The sequence below is a fragment of the Dermacentor silvarum genome, chromosome 6, assembly GCF_013339745.2.
Source record: "Dermacentor silvarum isolate Dsil-2018 chromosome 6, BIME_Dsil_1.4, whole genome shotgun sequence".
In the NCBI taxonomy this organism is placed as follows: domain Eukaryota; kingdom Metazoa; phylum Arthropoda; class Arachnida; order Ixodida; family Ixodidae; genus Dermacentor; species Dermacentor silvarum.
Window position 1 is genome coordinate 153,623,917 of NC_051159.1, and position 23,760 is coordinate 153,647,676.

General features: G+C 48.8%; 1 protein-coding gene across 1 annotated transcript; it reads right to left on the minus strand.

The window, feature by feature from the left end:
• Positions 1–7,474: 7,474 nt before the first annotated feature.
• Positions 7,475–23,435, minus strand: LOC119456273 (membrane metallo-endopeptidase-like 1). The gene is made up of 5 exons (XM_049669162.1): positions 23,307–23,435; positions 19,908–21,119; positions 17,148–17,447; positions 11,323–11,591; positions 7,475–7,925 (listed from the first exon to the last, which is right to left on the minus strand). Exons 1-5 carry the CDS (start codon positions 23,433–23,435, stop codon positions 7,475–7,477), a joined length of 2,361 nt encoding a protein of 786 aa, XP_049525119.1.
• Positions 23,436–23,760: the final 325 nt, after the last annotated feature.

Genomic DNA, 23,760 nt, shown 5'->3' on the forward strand with positions numbered 1-23,760 from the left:
ACACGCAAGTGTTATTTTAGGATAGTATATATTAACAGACGAACAAAATTCGACCATTTTACTCACAGTATACATATACGTTATTCATGAGAGTATTTTCACCTAACAAATACGAACCGTATTCACAAGAACTTCATCATCACCATCATCATCAGCCTATATTTATGTCCACTGCAGGACGAAGGCCTCTCCACACCGCTCTCCGCACACCGCTAATCCACACCGCTCTCTTCCCGTCTCTTAACGTTAGGCCTAACATTTTTCGTTCCATCGCTCTTTGTACGGTCCTTAACTTGTTCTCGAGCTTCTTTGTTAACCTCCAAGTTTCTGCCCCATATGTTAGCACCGGTAGAAGCAATGATTGTACACTTTTCTTTTCAACGACAGTGCATGGTAATCTCCCAGTCAGGATTTGGTAATGCCTGCCGTATGCATTCCAGCCCAATTTTATTCTTCTATAAATTTCTTTCTCATGAGCAGGGTCCCCTGTGAGTAATTTACCTAGATAAACGCACTCCTTTACAGACTCCAGAGGCTGACTGGCGATCCTGAATTCTTGTTCCCTTGCCAGGCTATTGAACGTTATCTTTGTCTTCTGCATATTAATCTTCAACCTTACACTTTCTCGGTTAGGTCCTCAATCATTTGCTGTAATTTGTCCCCATTGTTGCTGAATAGGACAATGTCATCTGCAAACCGAAGGTTGCCGAGATATTCGCCGTTGATTCTCACTCCTAAGCCTTCCCAGTCTAAGAGCTTGAATACTTCTTCTAAGCATGCAGTGAATAGCATTGGAGAGGTTGTGTCTCCTTGCCTGACCCCTTTCTTGATAAGTAACTTTCTACTTTTCTTGTGGAGAACCAAGGTTGCTGTGCAATCCTTGTAGATATTTCCCAATATATTCACGTATGCCTCCTGTACTCCTTGATTACGCAGTGCCTCTATGACTGCTGGTATCTCTACTTAATCAAATGCTTTTTCACAATCTATGAAAGCCATGCATATAGAGAGGTTGATTGTACTCCGCAGATTTCTCTATTACCTGGTTGATGACATGGATATGATCCATCGTAGAATATCCCTTCCCGAAGCCACCCTGTTCTCTTAGTTGGCTGAAGTCAAGTGTTGCCCTCATTCTATTTGAAACTACCTTGGTGAATATTTTATACAATACTGAAAGCAAGCTAATGGGTCTATAATTCTTCAATTCTTTAACGTCTCCCTAGTTATGCATGGATGAGTATAATGTTGGCGTTTTTCCAGCTTTCTGGTACACTTGAAGTCGTGAGGCATTGCGTATAAAGGGCCGCAAGCTTTTCAAGTATATTTCCTCCATCGTTGATTAAATCGACTGTTATTCCATCTTCTCCAGCAGCTTTTCCCCTGGTCATGTCTTTCAAGGCCCTTCTAACTTCATCGCTAGTTATAGAAGGACCCTTTGTTTCCTGTTCATCACTACTTCGAATCAAAGTAGCTTGCCTGCTCTGGGCACTGTACAGCTCAGTATAGAATTCTTCCGCTGCTTTTACTATTGGGGGCGAGGAGTTACGGAGTCGCCATCTGTCGGAAGCGCCTCGCTTGCGTAGTATGAGGGATAACGCGGCGTGCTCCTCATAGGTTTGGCTGTCGGCGCTCAATAAAAACACCACGCGGGAGCCCTCCTGGTCATTTCTGTAAGTACTCTCCAACCGAGGGAAGTTTCTTACTGTCAAAATAATAACCTTGGGCAAACACAAAGCGCAGTATAGTTTACAGGCGCTATCTCTTTACCGAATACATACAGTGAACGCCCATTGTGCGCGGTCGACGCGATGGAGTCCCCCGGACCAGCTTCTTGCATGAATGGTAGGCAATCGCTGAGAGCAGACTATGTGAAATGTGTTCTTACAGTGGGCTGCCTGTATATAAACAAATGGAGCATAACAGAATGAAGCCTCAATGCCGCGATCGCACGGGTTCGCAGCGACCGACTGCGCGTCTGCATGCATGTCCGCGCACAATGTTTCGCTTTCGCTGCGAGCGCGTTTTCGCACCGTGCCGTGAGCTTTAGGGCACAGTATATGAAGATTTGACAGTACACAAGCAACCATTGTTGCGTGGACGCTATCAGATCTGTTCAAAAATAATTTCGTTATAACTAGGGACTTCAACGTTATACGGCGATTCGTGATGTGCCATCGCGACGATTCAATCTTTTTTTTTTCTTTTCTCAAGTTGCGTCGCACTGTATGTTTGTCGGTCTTCTCAGCGAGTGAGAGAATAAAATATTTATTAGTGAAAAGTTAATAGTAGTTTTGTGGTCGGACCTCCTTGTCCGGAAGACCATTGGCTTTTGCCGCCGTCCGGGCTCGGTTGACCAGGGCTTGTTGCTGTTCTGGGTCCGAGATGGACAGGGTTGCCTCCCACTCGACTATCAGCGAGGAATTTCCCGGTGGTTCTTTTTGTTAATCCAGTACATTCATTGTTTGGTGCAAACACAAACATGAGCATATGCCATGCGTTTTTTTTTTAATGTGCTTAATTGTTACCGTTCCCTTTTCATTCTGGTGAACTTGCCAGTATCTAGCATCAGCAAGTTCATAGACCAAATCTTCATGACATTAACCGGGCAGCGCGCGCGGGCGAGCTTCTCAGTGCGTGCTTTCTGCTACTCACCGAACATCGCAGCCCCAACGCCGTAGCAGAAATCTCCCTCGCGGAAGTGCTTGCTACACACTCGAGGTGTAGACGATGGCTGCTTGCCGGTTCTAAGTGTCGCAATCCCAGCTACACGCAGCTTCTTGGTCTGCGGGTACGTGTGAAGGCTGACACCGCTCCGTTGCGTGCACGTCCGACACTGCGGTACCGAGCAATAGCCTAACATGTCGGACGCCTTGAAAGGTCGCCACTGCCTATTATAGTGCTTTCAAGTGCAGTCACGCAGACACCCGAGGCGGAAAAACAACCCCACTTTATCAGAACCGGAGCGCAGGTGGGAGTAAACTTTCGTTTTCAGCTCGCTTCGGCGCTCCCGAAGCAGACGATGCGGCCGCTGTGTTCACGTGATTCCTCATACCACGTCACGCCGACGGTGGCGCCAGCTTTACCAGTGGTGGAGCTCGCCCCCAATGTCATCGAAATTGCTGATGATATTACCCTGCATATCTTTCAATGCATACATTTTGCCTTGTCCTATGCCTAGTTTTCTTCTCACTTATTTCAAGATGCGTCCGTATTTTACCGCCTTCCTCAATCTTTTCCACGTTAAAATTTCAGATATCCCTTACTTTATTCTTGTTGATCCGTTTCGACAGTTCAGCGAATTCTATCTGATCTCTCGAGTTTGACACTTTCATGTTTTGCCGTTTCTTTATTACAGTGGCGCACCGACGGGGGGGGGTATCGGGGGTTGTAACCCCCCCCCCCCCCCCCCCCCCCCCCCATTGAGGCCGACTTAACCCCTCTCTTTTGTTTGACCCCTTTTCTTTCCTTGCGCATTTGAGTACTGCAACTAAGATGTAAGACGCGCAATCGTGTGCACACTCAAAAAAAAAAAGCGCATTTTTTTGACAATTTCCCGTGAAGAAACTGAAATTAGTGCTATTTAGATGGTGATGAGAGAGGATGACGGACCCATCCGTCATCAAAAGTGATCATTTTGCGCAACTTCGCGACGTGCGTCATTGTCGAAGCCTGCGCGTCCTACGTGAGACCTACGCTCCCAATATATCGTCGCGACGAGAAAAGCACCCCGCGACTTCTGCAACATACCGTGCACGTGCGAGGAGAATTATGGAGCGCCAACGAGGAATCTGCCTAACTATTGTCTGTCATGGAAGTGGAAGAAGAAATGGCTTTTATACTTCTACCTACTTGTTTTCTAGAAATGGACAATGAATAAACGGAAGACGCGGACACCTCGGAAACGGCGGTGGTGGGTTCGCCTGGCTTTGCTAAAGTGTTAGAAGTTGGGTCACGCCAAGGCTTCGTTGCCGCAACTCCGGTCGCGCGACGTTGAATACTATCGCGAGTATTGCTGACAGTATACGTTTTAGTACCACTCTTGTCATAGAACAAGGGGTGGTTCTTGATCGCGTCGATCAGCATTGCAGCCAACACTTTTCGTGCCATGTTACATGTTTACAGATGTTTACATGCTAGTGTAGCTTCCGGTCGAGCAGAACGACATTCCGCCGCGTTTCCGCTTCGCCATGGCGAAAAAAATCGGTCCGAGACCGATTTGGCTCGCCGCCTGCTTTTCTGCCTGTTGTGCCGCCTAGGCGGGCGGATTTTTGCAAGATTTTGCCGCTTCCGCTAGCTTCGAGACCAAGGCTACGTTCACACTTGGTCTCGAAGCTATCGGAAGCGGCAAAATCTTGCAAAAATCCGCCCGCCTAGGCGGCAAAACAGGCAGAAAAACAGGCTGCGAGCTAAATCGGTGTCGGGCCGATTTTTTCGCCATGGCGAAGCGGAAACGCGGCGGAAAGTCGTTCTGCTTCACTGGAAGCTACACTAGCATGTAAACAACCGGTCGTAAAATTGAACATGGCACCAAAAGTGTAGGCTTTAATGCTGATCGACGCGATCAAGAACCAGCCCTTGCTCTACGACAAGAGTGGCACTAAAACGTACTGTCAGCAATACTCGCGATAGTATTCAACGTCGCGCGACCGGAGGTGCGGCAACGAAGCCTTGGCGTGACCCAACTTCTCGCGCTTTTGCAAAGCCAGGCGAACCCACCACCACCGTTTCCGAGGTGTCCGCGTCTTCCGTTTATTCATTGTCCATTTCTAGAAAACAAGTAGGTGGCATGGCAGACAATAGTTAGGCAGATTCCTCGTTGGCGCTCCATAATTCTCCTCGCACGTGTATGGTATGTTGCAGAAGTCGCGGGGTGCTCTTCTCGTCGCGACTACAGATTGAGAGCGTAGGTCTCACGTAGGACGCGCAGGCTTTGACGAGCCCCAACAGAAGGGCCAGCCCGGGTTTTAGCTGTGGTGTTCCCGTTGCCCCTTTGGTGTCCTGGAGGCGCCGACAATACGAAATGATGAAATGTTATTACAACTTGTAAATAAAAGCTATTAAAGAAATATTATCAAGCCTAGGCACCAACCTGTGACTCAGCGCTACCGCACCCGTGTGAGGAGAATTACGGAACGCCAACAAGGAATTTACCGAAGGTCGTAGATGACACGCGAAGTTGCGTAAAATGATCACTTTTGATGATGGTACGTGGGTCAATGAATGAACATACTGCTCGAAATAATGTGATAATGAGCGCCACCACGCCGACAAACATACGCAGACTAGATGGATCTCGACGAAAACGGCAGCGGCGGCCGCGGCGGTAGCAAAACAAATGTGAACAACTTGGACAGGCGTGGAAAAAATTTTCCGGCCGCTTTGGCCTTTCCGCCCGCTTGCCGTTTCCCAAGTGTGAACGAAGGCCAAGTGTGAACGTAGCCTAAGATCCTGCGTGAGCGCGGCCTAACCGGCACCTAAAGGGAAGCGGCGGAAATGTATACCGGAAATTTCGACCACCTGGGGTCTTTAACGTGCACCTAAATCTAAGTAAACGGGCCTGGAGCATTTTCGCCTTCATCTAAATTGCGGCTGCCGCATTTGTTGCTTCAGAATGCGGCCGCCATATTCTCGCCCAAAACCTCAGAGTGTCAAAGCCTTGACAAACACCGTGACAGTTTTTTCCATATGCAGACATGATTCGCTGTAAACTACCAACCCAAACGGAAGCGCCCAGGAATGAAATTGTGATAGTAGCACCGGTTCCTTGAATTATGTCAGTGCGCAGCGACGAGAACAAAGGGTGGGTAAGTAGGGCGGGGGGGTTTGAACCCCCCCAATCCCCCCCCCCCCCCTGGCTACGCCCCTGTATATGAGGTACAAAGAATTAATTTTAATGAAAAGATAACTATATATCATTCGTCATTACTTTAACTGCACGAAAAACTTCACCACTTTTAGAGCCTAGTTAGAAACAAGCTCTTAAAGAATGAATGGCTTTTGTACGACCAGCTTTCCGAAAACGCTAAATAAATGGTTGCCGAAAAAAAAAAGAAAAGATCAAAAGTGGGAACATAAAGCTGCTGAACGACTTCCGTGCCTTAGACACGTGTAAAACGGCCCATTGAAAGGAAAAGGGTTGTACCGTAAAAGCTAAAACTGGTACATCATTATACTACCAAAGATCATTAAATTACAGAATGCAAGTAATAAACAGGCGTTGTCATGTAGGCTTCCACCGCAAAACCTAAAACAAACATCGCATTATTCGTTTTGTTTCGATGAAATCCCCGCCTACGGCGGCCGCATTTCGATGGGGGCGAAATGCGAAAACGCCCGTGTACTTAGATTTAGGTGCACGTTAAAGAACCCCAGGTGGCCCAAATTAAACCGGAGTCCCTCACTACGGCGTGCCTTATAATCAGATGGTGATTTTCGCAGGTAAAACCCTTTTTTTTTATTTTGTTTCTCTATTGCTTCGAAAACATTTGTCGTTGTTTCACTTCTGATAATTTACTATACTTTGTTTACCAGGCAGAGGAGAGTAACGATAATTAATAGCCATTTGTTACAAAATATTTGGTAATTTTCCAATATTCGAAAATAGCGAATAGTTCCTCTTCGAATACGAATAGCTAGTGTGTAATATTCGATTTGCATTCGACACTTCAAATATTCGGCCACCTCTAATTTTCATTCGTTCCATTTGCATGGCCGATTGTTCACGGATCAATAAATTGATACCCGGAAACCTGTTTGATACCTGTGTGCTTTTCCACCTACACATAATGTGTCGTTAATATTTTCAAAACGATGCGTTTAAATTTGATGCCACAGTGGAGAGGGATGCAATAATTTCACTTCGCCTGGGTTAACAAAATACACTGAAACGCTGCTGCTCGATCATATCTGCCTGACTGAACAAGACAGCGTATGCAACCGATCGACACTCTTGTGGGTGGCAGCTTCCCCACAGTAAGGCTACCCGATTAATTGCATTGAGACATAACTGTTCCAAGAGCACCTTCGCAGTACGATAGTCATTTGTGTCCTGTCGGCAATGGCCGCGACGCACACCGACGGGAGAAGCCTTGCAGCGTGAAGACATCGATGCGGAAACAACAGTACATACGTTTCTTGCGCTGTGAATACACAACAACAACGACGATAAAAGAAGGAAAGAAATAATAATAAACCGGCCGCTATGAAACCCGTTCAACAAGTGTCGTTTACCAAGTAATATATAAACGAAGCGGTCACAACAAGGTACCAACTATATACTACAGATGTTCAGACATACTACGGAAGACGACGTGCATGGTCGCGCTTCAATCATATTCAACAATTCGCAACTATTTACGAACTAAAAAACACCGAGCAAGCAAACGCAAAAAAAGAAAGAGTGTAAAAACTGACGAAGAGGCCTCTCACGAGAGAGGCCGACGTAATGGCTACACGGCGAAATTTAGAGTCTTCACCAGAACGAGCACTTCTTGTGCGGGTTCATCTCGTCGTCGCGAGTACAGCTGAAGGCGCTGGCGAACTCCTCCATGTGCATGAGGGGCACGTTGCAGCGCTGCTCCGGGTGTAGCTCGTGGCGCGCCCTGCTGGTGCCCGCTTCGCCCCAGCTCTCGCCTTCGTCGTCGTCGTCACCGCCTGCGGAGCACAGCGTCAAGCAGTACGCGAGGAAGAACAACTTGTGGGCGTCCACGTCCTCCAGGCTTGGAAGACGCACGTCCTCGGGCGACGGAGCGGCGCTGCTCTTCGAGTGTCTGCCGAACGCGGCGTACAGGATGGGAGCCGAGGCGAAGTCGCTGAAGCGCTCGGCGTCTGCGCTGTCAGTCGCCAGGGAGTGCCTGTGGGCGTTGCGAGTACCGTAGTTCGCATAGGAGCGCAGGTAACAGGCCAACCGCCCCTTGTACTCCCTGCACCAGGGTCGTGAGACGTGAGAGCCGCCGGTGTATACGTTTGCAGCCTAGCGCTTATACGTGCGTTCTCGTAGATGAACGATTTTTACCTGTATACTATAATATACTATAATATAAGCTACAAAGGAAACCCATACGGGTATACGGTTTTTAGAAAGAAAGCTAGTTGCGCTGTTGAAAAAAAAAAATTCGTCATGGTTCGCGGATCGGCACGAATTTCCTTTGTAGCTTCGCGCTTAACAGGGTGGATTTGTTATTGCAACAGCAATTATATGGACACTCCAGGCGCATTTCTGCCATCGGCGTCGCCGTGAGGTTTCGTATTGACCCTTTTCGCGGCGATCCCGTGGGCGCTGTCATGTTTTATCACGTGGTGACGCGTCAATTGCTTGCCTCAACTGCCTCCGTTGCCCCTGTGTTCACAATGGATGTGCATGACGCCGGTGCCGCTTAACAAAACTCTGTTTCGGGAGATATCATGGACGGTGACTGGGTGGACGACACGAAGCTTTGGCCACAGCTTCAGAGGACACGTAAAATCGCTTTCGGAGATGATTAAGGTATGTCTAAACGGCGCGAGCAGCGTATATGGTGCTTGTTCTAAAAGCGAGGCTACAAATATATTCCAAGTTATCCAAACTTTCCGCTTATGTATTGAACCAGGATTATCGTGTTTTTCTCTTCGATCTTTATCTGGCAAATATTTTGAACCAGCGGCTTGTCACGTTTATGACTCAGTAACGTTCCTCGGTATGGTCACTATCTGATTATTGTCTGCCTAATCGCTCGCGGGTGTGCTCAATTCCGTTACATCTGTTCTTGTTGCGCACAACGCTTGAAAACGTAGCTGCTTTGAGCATTGCAATACCTTGTAGCAAAGAAGTATTATCCCTAGTAACTCGCTTACTCTTGTGAACCGTCACGAAACATTCAGCTTCGACCATTCGTGCGCTATCGGTGTAGTACCGTCACTTATAGAGCGTATATATAGTGCGCATATGCTCAAGTGTGCGCCCATTCACTTTTTCTTGACACGTTGTCGGAAGAGTGGGTGTAAGTTTTCGTGCCAGTTGGGGTAGATGTGTGTAAATACTGTGCGCGAAACCTACTATGACAGGAAGCGGCGATACTCCCTTTGTCATATTTTAAAGAGCGGTACTCACTCTTGCCGACGTACCGGGGCAGAAGCCCTTTCTTTGTAGTTTATCGACACAAATTAACGCTGGTGGATGAGCATATATCTGTATCCTCGAGGAAAGCCGTACACCTCCAAGTGCCGTAAGCACGTACGGACAGTTGCTGCAGTGGTCCGCGAACTTGGCAACACATATTCATTACTTTCCTTAATATGCTAGTCACTATTTTTACAACCAACTACGGCACATGTCTTCAATCCACATGATTCAATCCAGCATGATTGGAGCATAGTGCATTAGCGAAAACTCAGTTGCATTTCCGTCAGCTCATCGCTTAGAAGCAAGGTAGAAACGGTAATGGTTTCGTATTCGTGCGCGGTCGCTGAGGCAACGTATGGCGCGAAGCCGAAAGCGCAATCTCATTTCTCTAGAACAAACTGCTCCGGGAAAAGGGTCACTAAAGTCCAAGGGCGATAAAATCGTCGCCGCGCGCCGTATGCTGTATGTGCGAGTGAAAGCATGCGATGGTAAGCCGGCGATCGCGGTTCAATCTCGTGCACGCAAGGGAGGAAAGCGAGGGGGAAGCACGCTGTCTTCCGCCGCGCGTAAGGCGCAGAAGGGAGGATAAGAAGGATAAGGAGGGGGGGGGGGGGGGGGGCGTTCTCCCGCCCGGGCCGCTGTGTTTTCGCGGCTTCGTTCGCGTTGATGCGAGAGGCAGCACTAAGGTCAATTCGCTCGCTGCTGCTACCGCGCTTCCTCACTCCAGCGTTTTGACAGCGAGTTTCCGCGGTCATCGACTGAGATGTGTTCATGTTTGCTTGTGTGCGTGTGACACCATGCTCGTTAATTTAGTATGCCCATGTTTACAAGTTTATACGGCCGATAAAACTAATATTCTCACTTCGTATAGCTTCATGTCCATTAACATATTGCTATCGCAATCGATGCTTCGTCTTTCGGGTGAAACTGCGACTTTATTTATTTCAAGTACTACTAAACCCTACCCTAATGGTCATAGCAGAGTGGTACAGATCATGTATCAGAAGACACCAACAAAATATATGAAAATAAAACAATAGCGCTATGTACAAGCAATGTTGCTATACACATGTGTTTAGCACTGAAACGCAAATGAATAAAAATCAATTGCGATAGCAGATTAGTAGAGAGCTATACGGAGTAAGGATAGTAGTTTTATCAGCTGTATAAACTTTAACACATTCGCTTGCTAACTGAATTAACAAGCACGTTGTCAGCGTGCACAAGCAAACATGAATAGATCACACTCGATGACCGCACACAACCGCTGTCAAAAACGCTGGCGTGAGCGAGCGCGCCAGCAGCAATGGGCGAAGGTTCGTGCGGTCTATCGCTGCTTCAACGGAAACTGAGCGTCGAAAGCCCAGCGCATACAAAGGTAGGAGCCGTGTTGCAGATCGCTTTCAAGATACGATGCACGGGCCCGCCGCCGCGCAAAGTAAAAGTTGCTCGCAGAGCAGTAGCCGCACGCCCTCCCTCCCGCGCTGCCTTCCCGCTTTCCTCCGTTCGCCTGCGAGATTGCAGTTCCCCTTGAGCCCGGTCCCAAGATAGGCATTTGGTGCCGCAGCTAAACGTCGCCTCCCCTCCCTCCCTTCCCCCCACGGCCATCGCGTTTGCTCTTCGCAGTGCGTTCGCTCCCCGTGAAAGAAAGCGCGCGTCCAGCAGACATCCAGACAGCGCGCGGCGACGATTTTATCGCCCTTGGACTTTATACGGAACCTCACGGCGACGACGCCGACGGCAGAAATCCACTTGGAGTGTATGTAATTGCTCTCGCAATAAAGAAGGCATTAGTAGTTAGACCTGCGAACTTTAGCCCTCTTTCCACAATACGAGCAAAGGCCAGGCGCTGCAATCGAAGATAAGTGGTGTTAGCCGTCGCTAGTTTGAATTCTACAATTGCAACATGTTCTTAAAATATTTATTTTTAAAATATGCATCAGTAGCTTTAGTTTATATGAATTAAAGGTTTGATCAGTTACTATTATACAATGTCTGATGTCCGGCAGCGCGAACACTGTGTCGCCGAAAAAGAGAAACTACTGCACTGTTCTCGAAGTCTTCATTGAAACATATCTGGTATGCAGATGTATGAAGTCGTTTCATGAAACGACTGAATCAGCACTTCCTATATTACATTCCAAACAGACTCTACTATACCAGCTCTTGTCCATTCATGCCTTGGATTCTCGCAATATGTCAAAGTCCATGACGTTTACCCGATGGTCCCTGGGCGCCACTGATTCGAGCCATTGAGGCCGTCGGCCATGTCTTGGCTGAGCGCCGAGTGGAAGCCGTACATGAGCTCGTGCGCCAGCAGCTGTCCAATGCCGGCGAACACTACGGCCGCCGGCAGGTCGAGAGTGAACAGCGGCGGCCACAGCGACGCCGGGTGCAGCACCACACGATCGTGCACCTCCTCGAACGTGGGGCTCGTGCTCAGGAAGGATAGTTCCGCGGGGCTGCCTTTGCGCGGCACCAGCAAGCGCTGCGGTCGTCGTCGAGTGTACGTGCGTCAACGAATGAGAGATCTGACACAAAACAGTCGCAAGTATACATGGAACGGCGGACAGCGCGGGTCGACACAGGCGTTCCGCTACAGCAATTTTTGTCAGCAGCATGATGAAACTCAGCAGGTTTCTCGTCTTATAATAAGTGAAACCTGTATACCCGAACGTTCGCCGCCGGAGAGGCGCATTTCTGGGTGGCATGTTTTACGCAGCTTTCTCCTTTTTTTTTTTCGTAAACCACCCTTTTCCTTAAAAGGGACACTGAAGTTAACCATATCAGTTTACGCTGATAGTGTATTCATTGAAAACTATATTTTCGTTAATTTCGCAGCAAGGAATGGATTATTTCAAGAAAATGGCGTGGCTTTGGTATCGCAAACACCAATGACCAGCTGAGCTGAGGGGAAACCTCAGCAAAATTGTGCAAAGCTAGGCGAAGAAAAGCGTGGTTTAGCAAAGCAAGATCAAAGCTAAGCAAGGTTTATTTGAGTTCAGTGTTGCTTGCCGCTTCTAACGGCGTTCCAATCAGGCGGCTTCTTCGGGTGTTCTAGCGGTCGGCTTCGCTATTGCGCTACGTCGAGAAAGTTCAGGGCGAGAAAGAGGCCCGCCGATGTGAGCGCGCGCCTGTTACTAGGGAGCGCTGACGTCATTACTAACGTCATACCACGTGCACTCGGCGCGGCTGTGAATTGGCTCCGCTCCCGCTCAACTCCGCCCAGCCACCTGTACAGCCGGTCCTTCTCTCCACTCACCTCCCTCTTACCCCTCGCCACACTCTCTTCACTCCGTCAAGAGGGTCGAACAGCGAAGCTGTGTTAGTTACACCGAGTATTACGAGTGTTACATGTGTATGTGTTGCACGTGATGCAATTGCGTAAACACAAGTAAATACAGATGTTGAACAGAAACTTATATTGAAACGTTGCGAGGCGAGAAGAAGCAGCGACTTCCGACGCTACTCGACGAGTGTCAAATTGACTGGTCGAAACTTGCCGAGCCGCCAGAGGCATCGGCTGTAGTCACGGACACCGCGCGCGTTCTATGCGAACGCGGGGAAACGCGGACGGCGTCGGCAGCAGCTCTGCATGCGCGTTGCCTCGTTAATGCTACTACATATTTGCTGCTCTCTCAGTGTGTCTTTTTTATTGCGATAGCAATTATATGGACACTCAAAAGCAGATTTCTGCCGTTGGCGTCGCTGTCGCCGTCGCCGTGAGGTTCCGTATGACGTCAATGGAGATGAAAGCGTCGCCGCGCGCCGAACGCTGTATGTGCGAGTGAAAGGGCGCGAGGGGCGCGCGCTTTCACGGAGAGTGAACGCACGGCGGAGAACAAACGCGCGTTCTGCGCCGTGCTCCCTTAAGGGCTGCAGAATTAAGCGTCTCTTTCCTCCTTTGCAATCACCATATATGTAGAGCAAACGCGCCTTCTTCCGACGCGCGAGAGGCCGTGGGGGAGGGGGGGAGGGGGAGGGAAGGGAGGCGACGTTTAACTGCGGCACCAAGTGCGCCAACCTTTCCCTTTCCCTCAAGAACCACTTATCATCATCATCACCAAGTGCCTATTTATATAAGGTGCTCCGGCAACAGTCACCAACGCCGCACGCATTTTGAGCGAACGCGGGCAAAACGCCGACGGCGTCGACAGCAGTTCTGCGTGTTGCCGGTGCTGCTGCATGTCCAAGTTTATACAGCTGATAAAGCTACTATCATTACTCCGTATAGCTCTCTATAAATTCGCTATCGCAATTGATGCTTCGCCTTTCAGGTGAAACTGCGACAACTTTTTTGCTTTCTTATATTTCGCTTCGGAACCTTGGCGCCGGTACGTCAGTGTGACGTCACGGATTTCGAAGTATCTTGTCGTATTTGGGCCGTTGTCGCTCAGTAAATGTCCTTGAAATTTGCTAAGTTCAGTCTTTGACCTTTTCTTAGGCTCTTAGCTCTTAGACACCTGTTTCTGCTGCGACCGTCGGCGTTGTCACTCGTAACTGAGCGAATAAACGCTGCGAATGATGAACGCGGAGTGCAGCGGGGGATGGAAGAAGCGAGAATAGCGGAGGAAGAGGATGCAGCGGAACCATGCGGCGGAAAGCGGAGGAGGAGGAGGAGGGTATGGCAAAAGCGTGAGAAGAAAAGCGTAGTGCTGCGACGATGACTACGAAATGGCGCCAGAGTAGCGCGCATCGTCGGGGAGGTCTGTCTGTGGCGGCTGCTGTGAATCGTGCCTACGCGTCACCAACGCGCTGGCTCTCGCGATCTCCAGATTAGCGAGGAAGTCGCGCCACACTTCGCTCTGTTTGCAACTTGCCGCACGGGACAGATTGTCCGCGCCAGCTAATATATCGCGAAATGAAAAAAAAAAAAGCAGTACTGATGAAATTTTAGGGGGCAAAGAACATGGAAAAAGATGTATGCTTTGGCGTCACGACAGGCATAGCGTGGGCCCACACGTTCGCGTCTCTTTGTACGGCTTTTCGCTGAGTGCGGTTGGTGAATCGTCGCAAGTAGCTACGAAGCACGGCTCATAAGATATAGAAACTACAAATCTGTTTTGTGTACCGCCGGCTTTAACTGCTCAGTTATACAGCTATGTCGTTATGGCGAACGGAAGCTGTGACTGCAGCCACATCAGCCATTCGCTCTGGCTGATAACCTTGGAGTATGCTGGGTACAGCGTCCGGCTTCAGCTTATTTTTGCCGAAATCGCACAATAATGAAAGGCTCAAATGAGCAGCGTTTCCCTCAGAATTTTCTAGGCTGAAATTTTTTTTGCTAAAGTATTATCGCGTGCAAGTCTGATTTGTTTCTTGAGTATTTGGCGCTGTATTTTTTTCCCACGGCTAAACACACAAGCTTAAAGAAGGCAAATTTTAGTCCGAGTATCGCTCTGTTTATCAAAAATTAAGCACGGAGAAACTACACTGGAGCGTATAGGATACCCCCGAATTTCAGTTGGCCAACCCCTAAATTTCAAGCTGGCCCACCTCCAAATTTCCAGTTGGCCTACGCCCAAATGTCAAGTTCGCCCACGCCCAAATTTCAGTTGACCCACCCTCAAACTCAAGTTGGCTCATCAAACTTCAAGTTAGCCTACCCCTAAGTTTAGGTTGGGACGCCCCCAAATTTCAAGTACGCGACCCCCAAATTTCAAGTTGGCCCACCTCCCCATGGCTCATCCCCAATTTCAAGTTGGGCCAAGCCCAAACTTCATTTAGCCCACCCCGAATCTCAACTTGGCCCACTCCTACTCTTAGCAACGCCATGTATTTTCTGTGGAGCCCTTTGTATCCTATGAATATTCTCTCTGATCATTTTCATTTTTTAAATTGTTTCTTATCGGTTATAAAGCTATCAATCATTACATTAACACTATTACAACATTAAATGTCCTGACTTCGCAAATTACGCATTTTTGTGCAGATACATGTAGTTTTCGCATGACGGACAAACTTACACATTAAAAGAAGTGCGCTCTACTGCTCAAGGAAGAAAAACTGCGTCGACATGGTGCACAACGACGGAGCGCACGACATCCACGGTAACATCGCGCGGTGTGAAAGCTTGGCGAAAAACTCGGTGCTCAAATGACCTATTGAGCAAAATGCAGCTCCACTGACGTGAAACCTGGGGAGGCGCGAAGCATGCAGTGATGCACCGCTAATGGGCTCATACCTGCCTTAAGCAATTGCTCATAACCCCGTAAACGCGGCCTCGGATCCCCATTACGACGACAGAAAAGAAGTGAAATTCTACGCTTGAATGATGAGCGCCAACAGCTGTGGAAGACGACGACGAACGCGGGAGCAGTGGCACGAGCGCGTGCCGAGCACGAGCCTGCTTACCGACAACGACGACGATTACGACAGGAGACGCCGGCAGCCCGAGCGCATAAGGCATGCGAGCGTGAGCCCCTTGCTTACCGTTACGACGATGACGATTACGGCAGGAGACGCGACAGCCCAGGCGTATAAGGTATTCGCGTTAACCTCCCTGTCTTTCCTTTACCTTTTTCTCTCTCTCTCTCGCGCCCAACACCTATAGAGCTGCACTCAAATTTCGCATTTGGGAGTATCGTAATCATCACTTAATTTTTAGCAGCGTAGCTGTTTAAGCTCGAGGTTCGGCTACAAATCGTTAGCAGAAACTCCGCCGAGCTATGACGTCACTGCGTTGCCTAGCAACCACTTGGCACAGCTGCGCCTGGCTTCGCGTTGCTTCGCACAGGTGACGTGGCGTCACCGCTCCGACTTCCGCATCGCTTCTCCTAGCCGTGCCGCGCTGCGCCTAGCTCGGACGTCACTATGCGTCGCCAAGCAACCACCTGGTATGTCTGCGCCCGGCCGCGCTACGCTGCACCGCCGCTTCCCGTACATCGCCAAGCTTCCACAGCCGTGTATGTGGAGAAAAGAAATCCATGACGTCACTGCGCGCCGCTTCGTTCGCGGCCTTACGACGTGACTCCGCGACATTACCTAGTGTCTCTGCGCCAAGCACATCGTTTTCGCCACCTAAAAAAAAAATGAGGGCAGCTTGTACTAGTGGTGCAAGGCCGAAGAAGCAGCGTAGCGGGGGTCTACCAGTCTTCTCCACCAGCCTTGCACCTCCCTAATAGAACCGTGATTGGTGTGGGGGACCGACCGGAACGGCCATGTACGGCTTGGCAATACTTGGTAAAAAAAAAATCTTGGCATAACATAGCATTACATAGCAAAACTTCGTTAGAATCTTAGCATAGCATAGCAATACATAGTTTTTAAAAACTCGGTAAAATCTTAGCAAAACATACCAATAAATAGCAAAACTCGGTAAATTCTTGGCATAACATTGTAATACGTAGCAAATACTTAGCAAAACTTCGTAAACCTTGGTCGACCCCCAGTTACGCTGTTTCCTCAGCCTCGCACCACTAGTGCAAGCTGCCCACATTTTTTTTAGAATACAGTATGTAGTCCATCATTACTGATAAAATAATGCGTGGGCCTGAGCATACGCAGTCAATATCTATGACGTCATGGTGATTTGGAGCGGGAACTTCAAGGTCAAACGTTTTCGTTTTTCCCGTCTTTCTCGCTCATCAAACCTCATCTCACGGTAATAGTGGTTTGTTTGGTAGTGTGGAAGGGGTAATTTACTAATAAAGCTCAAATTATTTATATCTGCAATCTTCCATTAAACAGCTTTTTCAACATAACTTCACGCAATCAGGGTTCCTAGAAGCACAGGAAAGAATATAATGGCAAATCAGTCCTGTGGAATCCCGCAAGGACGAGCAAGTATCACGAAAGGGAAATATTGTCATCCACCGAAGCTATAAAGGAAACCCTTACTGGTTTCTCTGAAAAATTTTCGCAGCTTGGGGTTTCCTTTATGGTTTCGGGCTACATTCGGGTGGATGACAATTTTTCCCTTTCATGAAAGAATATAATCTTTGCATAATTTCGACCTACAAATCTCCGAGTCCAATGGCGTAGATGGAGAGTCCGTCGACGACCTCTGTCGCTAAAAGCATAACGAAGAGGCCCCGCATCTCACCTCCTGCATGTGCTCCACAGCAGTTTTCCACGCCTCGAAGAAGCTCTGGTCGTCGTCCAGACGCGGCAGCTCGGCTTCGTCGTCGCTCAGGTCCGACGCACGCGGCAGTCGCGTCAAAAGAGCGATCCGGCGGGCGCTGAACAGAGCCCTGCGCTTGGTACCGCTGTCCATCCAGAGGTTCGAGTCCAGGGCTTCGATGGCGGCATCCTGCACCGCGTGGAACACCCTGCGCACCCGCAGCAGCAGCTCGTCCGGAAGTGTCCTCCGGAACAGGGGCAGTGTCAGCGCTGGCTTGGTCAGCTGCGCGCCATCAGCCAGGTGATCGATCGCGAATGTACAACTTTACAGGGCAGCGGCATTTGAGCATCAAAGGCGGATGCCTACGAGCCTCCACCAATGGGCGCGCACTCTAGACTAGACGTCATGAGCTGGACACGGCCGGTGACCCCGCCGACGGAGAACATGGCAGTCCGAGCTTCTAGCTGGGCCGAGTCGCGTCAGCGGGACGATTTCTTTAGTCGCGGAGGAAATCGGCTGTTACGCTTCAGTTATCTGGGCGGGGTCTCTCCTGTCTTCTTAAGTTGTAGCCGACTATAGCTCCCGAGCAAGGTGATTAAATTTAATGCTCAGCAGTTACGCGCTATGAGCACAAACAGAAGCGCAAGCTGTACGATGTGGTCTATTGCTGCATGCGTAGCTGGTAGCCAAAAAAAGGCGAAAGCTTGCACTAGGCCGCGCAAAGCTCAAGACACAGCGAAGCTAGCCGATTGATTGCGTCTCTTGGTTGTAGCTATGGTTATCTCCCTCTCTTTCTTTCTTTCTCTCTCTTTGTCTATTGATTTTCTCTCTCTCCTTTTTCTTTCTCGCTCTCATTTATATTTTCTCTCCCAAAGAAAGTTGTGTTGCAATCGTCAGAACAATGCAACCATATGGTTCCCATAAATGCACGTTCTGCAAGTGTGGGTGTATAGCGCAGTAGTTATGACGCTTGCCTTCGGACCGTGGGTACCCGGGTTCAAATCCTACCTTGCCAAGAACGCTCATTTGTTTTATTATTTATTTCTCTTGGGCGGCGAGCGCAGCCGCGCCAGGATGACGTCACGGCGCATGCGCAGTAACGTGCAGCTGGCGTGAGGTCGGCGGAGCCATGTCTGCAGTGTCTGGCGTCGCCTGGTTGCCATAGGTACGGCGCGGCAGTTTCGTGCCACACACACAAATTAAGGCTGGCTTAAACTGCGGAAGAAGACGACGCTCGAGCCAATGCTGATGATGATAACTTCGTTGCACACGCACAAATTACGGTTGACTTAAACTGCGGAAGAAGACGACGACGCTCGAGCCAGTGCTGATGATGGTAACTTCGTACCACACGCACAAATTACGGTTGACTTAAACTGCGGAAGACGACGACGCTCGAGCTAAAGCTGATGATGATAATTTCGTGGCACACGCACAAATTGCGGCTGGCTTAAACAGCTTCGCTGTTAAAAGAAAGTACTGCATACACAGCTCAAGAACTCAAGACTCGGCCAAGATCGACTCGCATCTAGAAACACTGCACAAAAGTGCAGTGACCTGTTGTTGGAGGTCATGCCGATCGTACATGCCTAGGACTGCCACACGGAGCCCCTTTATACGCGGATCATCACATTTGATTTTGGTTGTGCGACAACCCTGCTCGTCAACACGGTTGCTTGTGTATTTGGCAGAATATTCGTCTGTAAAACAATAATTGTTGCTAGAAACGCAGTAACGATAGATTGTCCCTGCGACGTAATATATACCTAGGTGACAAACACGTACTGAAAAGTCTTTTATTTTTTTTTCTAGGGCGGGACGCATGCCCTGCTCCATTCTTTTTATTTTACGTTCGTTTGATTCCCAGACAAAGTCTAAGAGGAGGACGTTGGCAATATCTTAATTGCCTGACTTGGCCTCACTCAATGCTGTATGTGTCCAGAACAAGAGCTCAATAAACGTACTAAGTAGTTGTTAGAGTTGAAATCAGAAATAGACAAAGCTAATGTAATTGAGTGTAATTCAACTACGTACTTGAAAGTATTGTCATGTCTCTACAATATTAAACACTATACTTAGAAATACAGGTGTCAAATACAGTGCATAAGAAAACGATGATCGGAAACTTCCCTCGCAAAGCAAGAATGGCGTAACACAAGAAATTCGTAACAAACTGTGCAAATCATATATTGAATGAATTTAGACACGCACACGCACGCACACGCACGCACACACAACGTACAACGTACAAAAGTTCACGGGGTTGTTACTCATACAAGGAGTGCGTAGCTAATTCTGGAATAAAAAATCGAGTAATATAACATTTGCTTTAGCCATAACACTACTATTAGTTTGTGTATTTTATATATGCTGCCTGTAATTCGAGATAGATCAGATGCCACCTTATTAACATGTGTATTCCAAAATAAGGTCTTCTCGAAACCACACGCCTAAACATTTTTGCTCACTGGCCTGTTCCAATAAGCAGCCTTCAAATGTTAAGGTAATGGCTTCACAATTCCTCTTGCCTGCTGCTTTAAAAATAATAAATTTCGTCTTGTTTGTATTTAAGTTTAAGCCGTTTAAGTGTAACTATTTCGATAAGTCTTGAAGGTAAGAGTTGGCATTATTTTCTAAACAATTCATTTTCACTCTGCTAGAAATACATTGGCACGTATAATCTTCGTACATCACTATATCAGGGCGACCAGGTATTTTTGTTAAATTGACAAATGAACTGACCTGATCAAGTCGAAGAATGCAGTGCTCGCCGACAGTTCTGTGGGTCATGCCATATGCCTGGCTAAGCCCGGCAAGCAGGAAGCTTCCGAGGTCCCTTGCGACGCTCCAACTGATTACCAGCTCGTAAATGTTTCCCCTATCCGCGTTCAACTGCAGGAGGGTGTTGACGCCGTTGAGGAGGCGCGACTCTTTAACCACTACGGCGTCGTCAGCGAATTCGCTTGTCCCGGCGCTGAAGGCCTCAGCTATAGACGCTGCCCAGTCAAAAGCGTGCGCACTGGAGCTGTTCGGCTGCATCTCTCTTACTTTCAGGACACGAGGGCCGCTGTGTCGAACCCGATTCCACGACGCTGTCAGTATGCCAGAGGTTTCTTCCTCGAGCGCGCGAAGTCTATCCGCTATGTCCTTTACATGACCGGTCTCGCTTACACCGAAGGCAGTGATGTACGGCTCCAGAAAGTGGCTGTAGGCGTTCTTCTTGTGGAGCCCCTTCCGCTTTTCTTCCCACTCAATGTAGCTCTCGCTCCTGCAAAATCGAAACGTGGGCCTTTGCGTGGACGCGCTTACGCGGAGAACGCGCAGGGAAAACCACACGTCCACGTTCCAAAAGAGAGACAACTTGACTAGCGTGCTCAGCGTGTCCCGATTCGCATAGCCAACGCCGTCGTTGGCGGGAGGCCACGTGAGATTCTTCTCGAGCATGAATCGCTGCAAATCCGCGAGGGAGCTGTCCCCTCCCGATTCGTGCTGGCCTATGCACATCTGCAGCAACTTTCCGGCCCAGAGCGACTTGGCGGGCACTGGCCCGTCCTGCTGCAGCGTGTGGTTGACGCGGAGCCACTCGTCGAGCAAGGCGTCTATCAGTCTGTCGCGCGTCAGTGACAGAATGCTGGCGCCCATGCCGCCTGGGTCCCGGACGCCGTGACAGACGAAAGCGTAGAAGTTGTGGCACGGGTTCACGGAGTCGGCGAGCGAAGCACGCAGGAGCTGCGAGTACTCGAGGCACGACTCCCGGTCGCAGATGCTGCTTGTGGGCACGTCGTTCTTTTCGGCCTTGGGATACCCGTAGCGCATGAGCAGCACCACGAAGACAACAAAGAGCGCCACGGCGACGGCCACCGCGGCCAACTTCCTGTTGCTGCTCGAGCCCTGGGCCGTCGCGACGTGGTTGCCTACCGGATCGGACAAGCTCTCCGACACGTCGTCTAGTGTCTGCGAGCAAGGTAGTCTAGAATAAGTTGTTATGCATGTCACCGCAGTTCAGGTGATGAGTGAATGATTGGCATTGAAATTTCGCTGTAAAGATACGAATAATGATAGCGAAATCCCCGCCCTTGTCTGCCACAAGGTCGGAGACCGGGCTGGTTGGTGTTCCATGTTAGCGCACACCGGGACAAGTACAGGAAACGACGAAAAGAAGCGCCATCAGCACTCGGCTTTGTTAGATACGGACATCCGTCAAGTTCTCCGAGCTCAACCACTCGCCGTCACCTGTCAATCCTGGTGCGCAGGTGCGCGTCGACCGTGACATCGGTCTCGTCAAAACGGTTCATTATCCCCACCTCGTGCGCCGCACGTCGAGCTTTTGTCTCCCCCCCTTCCTGATTGACTCTTCCCGAAAGTGCAACGGGAGGCTGGCACGGTTCCGGGTAGTTGACCCTGGTCCCGAGCAAAGCTGTTTTGCAGCCCTGGAAGGTCGTTCGAGAACAACCCGTCCCCTCCAGCTAGCTGAGCGCCTACCAGGCGAGGAGGAAACGCCGGGCGACGGCAGCCATCAAAGAGTAGAGCCCTTGGAGCGTCTCCATTGGCCGAATATGACGGCACTTGCACGGGCCCCTACCATTGGAGAAAAATGACGACACCTGAGCAGACTCGACGATTGGCCGAAAGTGACGTGACCCCGGCAGACTGAAGGGGTTAAAAGCGAGACAGATAGAGAAGAGGGATCGTCTTCTTGCCACGGGCCGCAGCGTACGATTTGCTGCCGGTCGTCGATGACTTTATTACTGTTCATTACTTTGTGATAATATTGTAAATAATGCAAATAAACCTCAAATTCCCAAAGTCCGTCCTCAACGTCCCCCAACTCCCGCAACCAACGGCTGCAAGACACAATAGCGTATATGTGAAGTACTAAACAAGCACAATGCTGCTTAGGCTCGGTGGTCTAACGAAAACCGTCGCATTCAGGATGACGTACACGGTACATGTGACAGATGGTAATAGCAAGACATCTTTATTGATTGGTTAAATACTCGAAAAGAGCTGAACTCTTGACAGCTTGTGGTGGAACTCGGAATTATTGAGAATAACACAGCCAGTCTGTAAAGAACGCCGTCGAAATTCTGGTAAATATGATGAAATAAAAAAAATAGATAAATAGATAAGTACGAATAATTTAACTAATAAATAAACAAACAAAATGTGTACAAACCAACGAATATGATTGTAAACGCAGAACCGTTTTGTACAGTAATCGCTATCTTGTTTCTGTCTTGTGCACCGCTAAATTTACATGACCACCACGTTCAAACGCAGCGTAAGATGCAGGAACATTACAGAAATTGGCGAAGTATCAAGGGGAACATAATACATGGAAGTCAATGGGATTTAGGTCGGGACCGCGAAAACGCGACGTAGCAGCCGGGAAAGCGTGTGAGAAGCTATCAATGGGGATCCACTATATACATGTATACGTAATACTACAATATCAATTTCAAATGTCTACGACACTACTGCATCGTACAAGCGGGGTGCAGGATTTTTTTTTTATATCGTGTTAGTATATATATATATATATATATATATATATATATATATACTGTGGCTCCCTAACGCTGCCGCGGAGGCGAGCGCCATCTGGATGGTTTTTTGCAAGTAACATATACACGGGCGCGCCGCTGTTCGCATGGTAGAAATGCTGGAAAAGGGGTTTGTGCTTGAGTTTCCTCGTGACAGAATTATGTTTTCTCTTACCTTCAAATTGACGCTTCGTGTCAGTAGGCTGTGGTAAGGTTTTACTTTACGATTTTTCTGACGGATCTTACTTTGAGAAATTAAATTTTGTTCCCTAACACCTTGCGCCACGCGGAGGGCCTGCGCGGTCGGGGTAGTTCGGGATGATTTTCTCAGCCACCAACGCCGGATTTTCAACGACATGGGGCTCTTAACGCTTTCGCGTTAAAATATTACTTCAAATGTCTGCGACACTGCTGCATCGCACAAGCATATACGTTCACGTACCCTTCTTGCACACTGTGGCTACCCATGTATAGCGAATAAAGAGTGAACGTAAGTACTTACATCACCGAGGAGCGTACGATAGTTCTCGGAAATGACTCTCTCAGAGCGCACTTACACTGTTACGAATTGTCGCAGCAAGCGCCGTTTGTGACTCACCACGGGTGCCGACAAGGTATTGTAGAAAGACCCGTAGGATTCAAATGCATTCGTGCGGTAATGGAGACTCAGTTCGCTGGTTTCCGGACTGGTATTCTTGTGCCGGCCAGGTTCCGGGCTGCGAGCCATGATGGTTTTCAGGAACACGTCGGGATAAGCAAGAATTGCAGCAATTATCGCGATTCGAGGAACATCTGCATTCAACAGTGCGCGAGGCCACGAGCAGGATGATGATGATGATGATTATCCTCTGTACAAATGGCACATACCTACCGTGGGTGGGGGATCGGCCAAGAATATTGGGCGGTTTGGAGAAAATCGATAAAAAATTAAAAAAAGGAAAGAAAAAAGTAAGATGAGTTTTGCTCGGTGTTCTAATTAATTATTATAATTGACTGTTTTAGGAAAGCAGCCGATTCGAATCAATGATAAAGTGTTGCATTGGAATGCAAAC

Coding starts and splice junctions, on each gene's coding strand:
- LOC119456273 (XM_049669162.1), bottom strand. CDS start 23,435: ATGGCTCGCAGCCCGGAACCTGGCCGGCACAAGAATACCAGTCCGGAA. Junction 17,448..19,907: donor GCATTCTTCGACTTGATCAG/GTCAGTTCATTT, acceptor GATGGCGCGCAG/CTGACCAAGCCAGCGCTGAC. Junction 7,926..11,322: donor TGGCGCCCAGGGACCATCGG/GTAAACGTCATG, acceptor ACCCTGGTGCAG/GGAGTACAAGGGGCGGTTGG.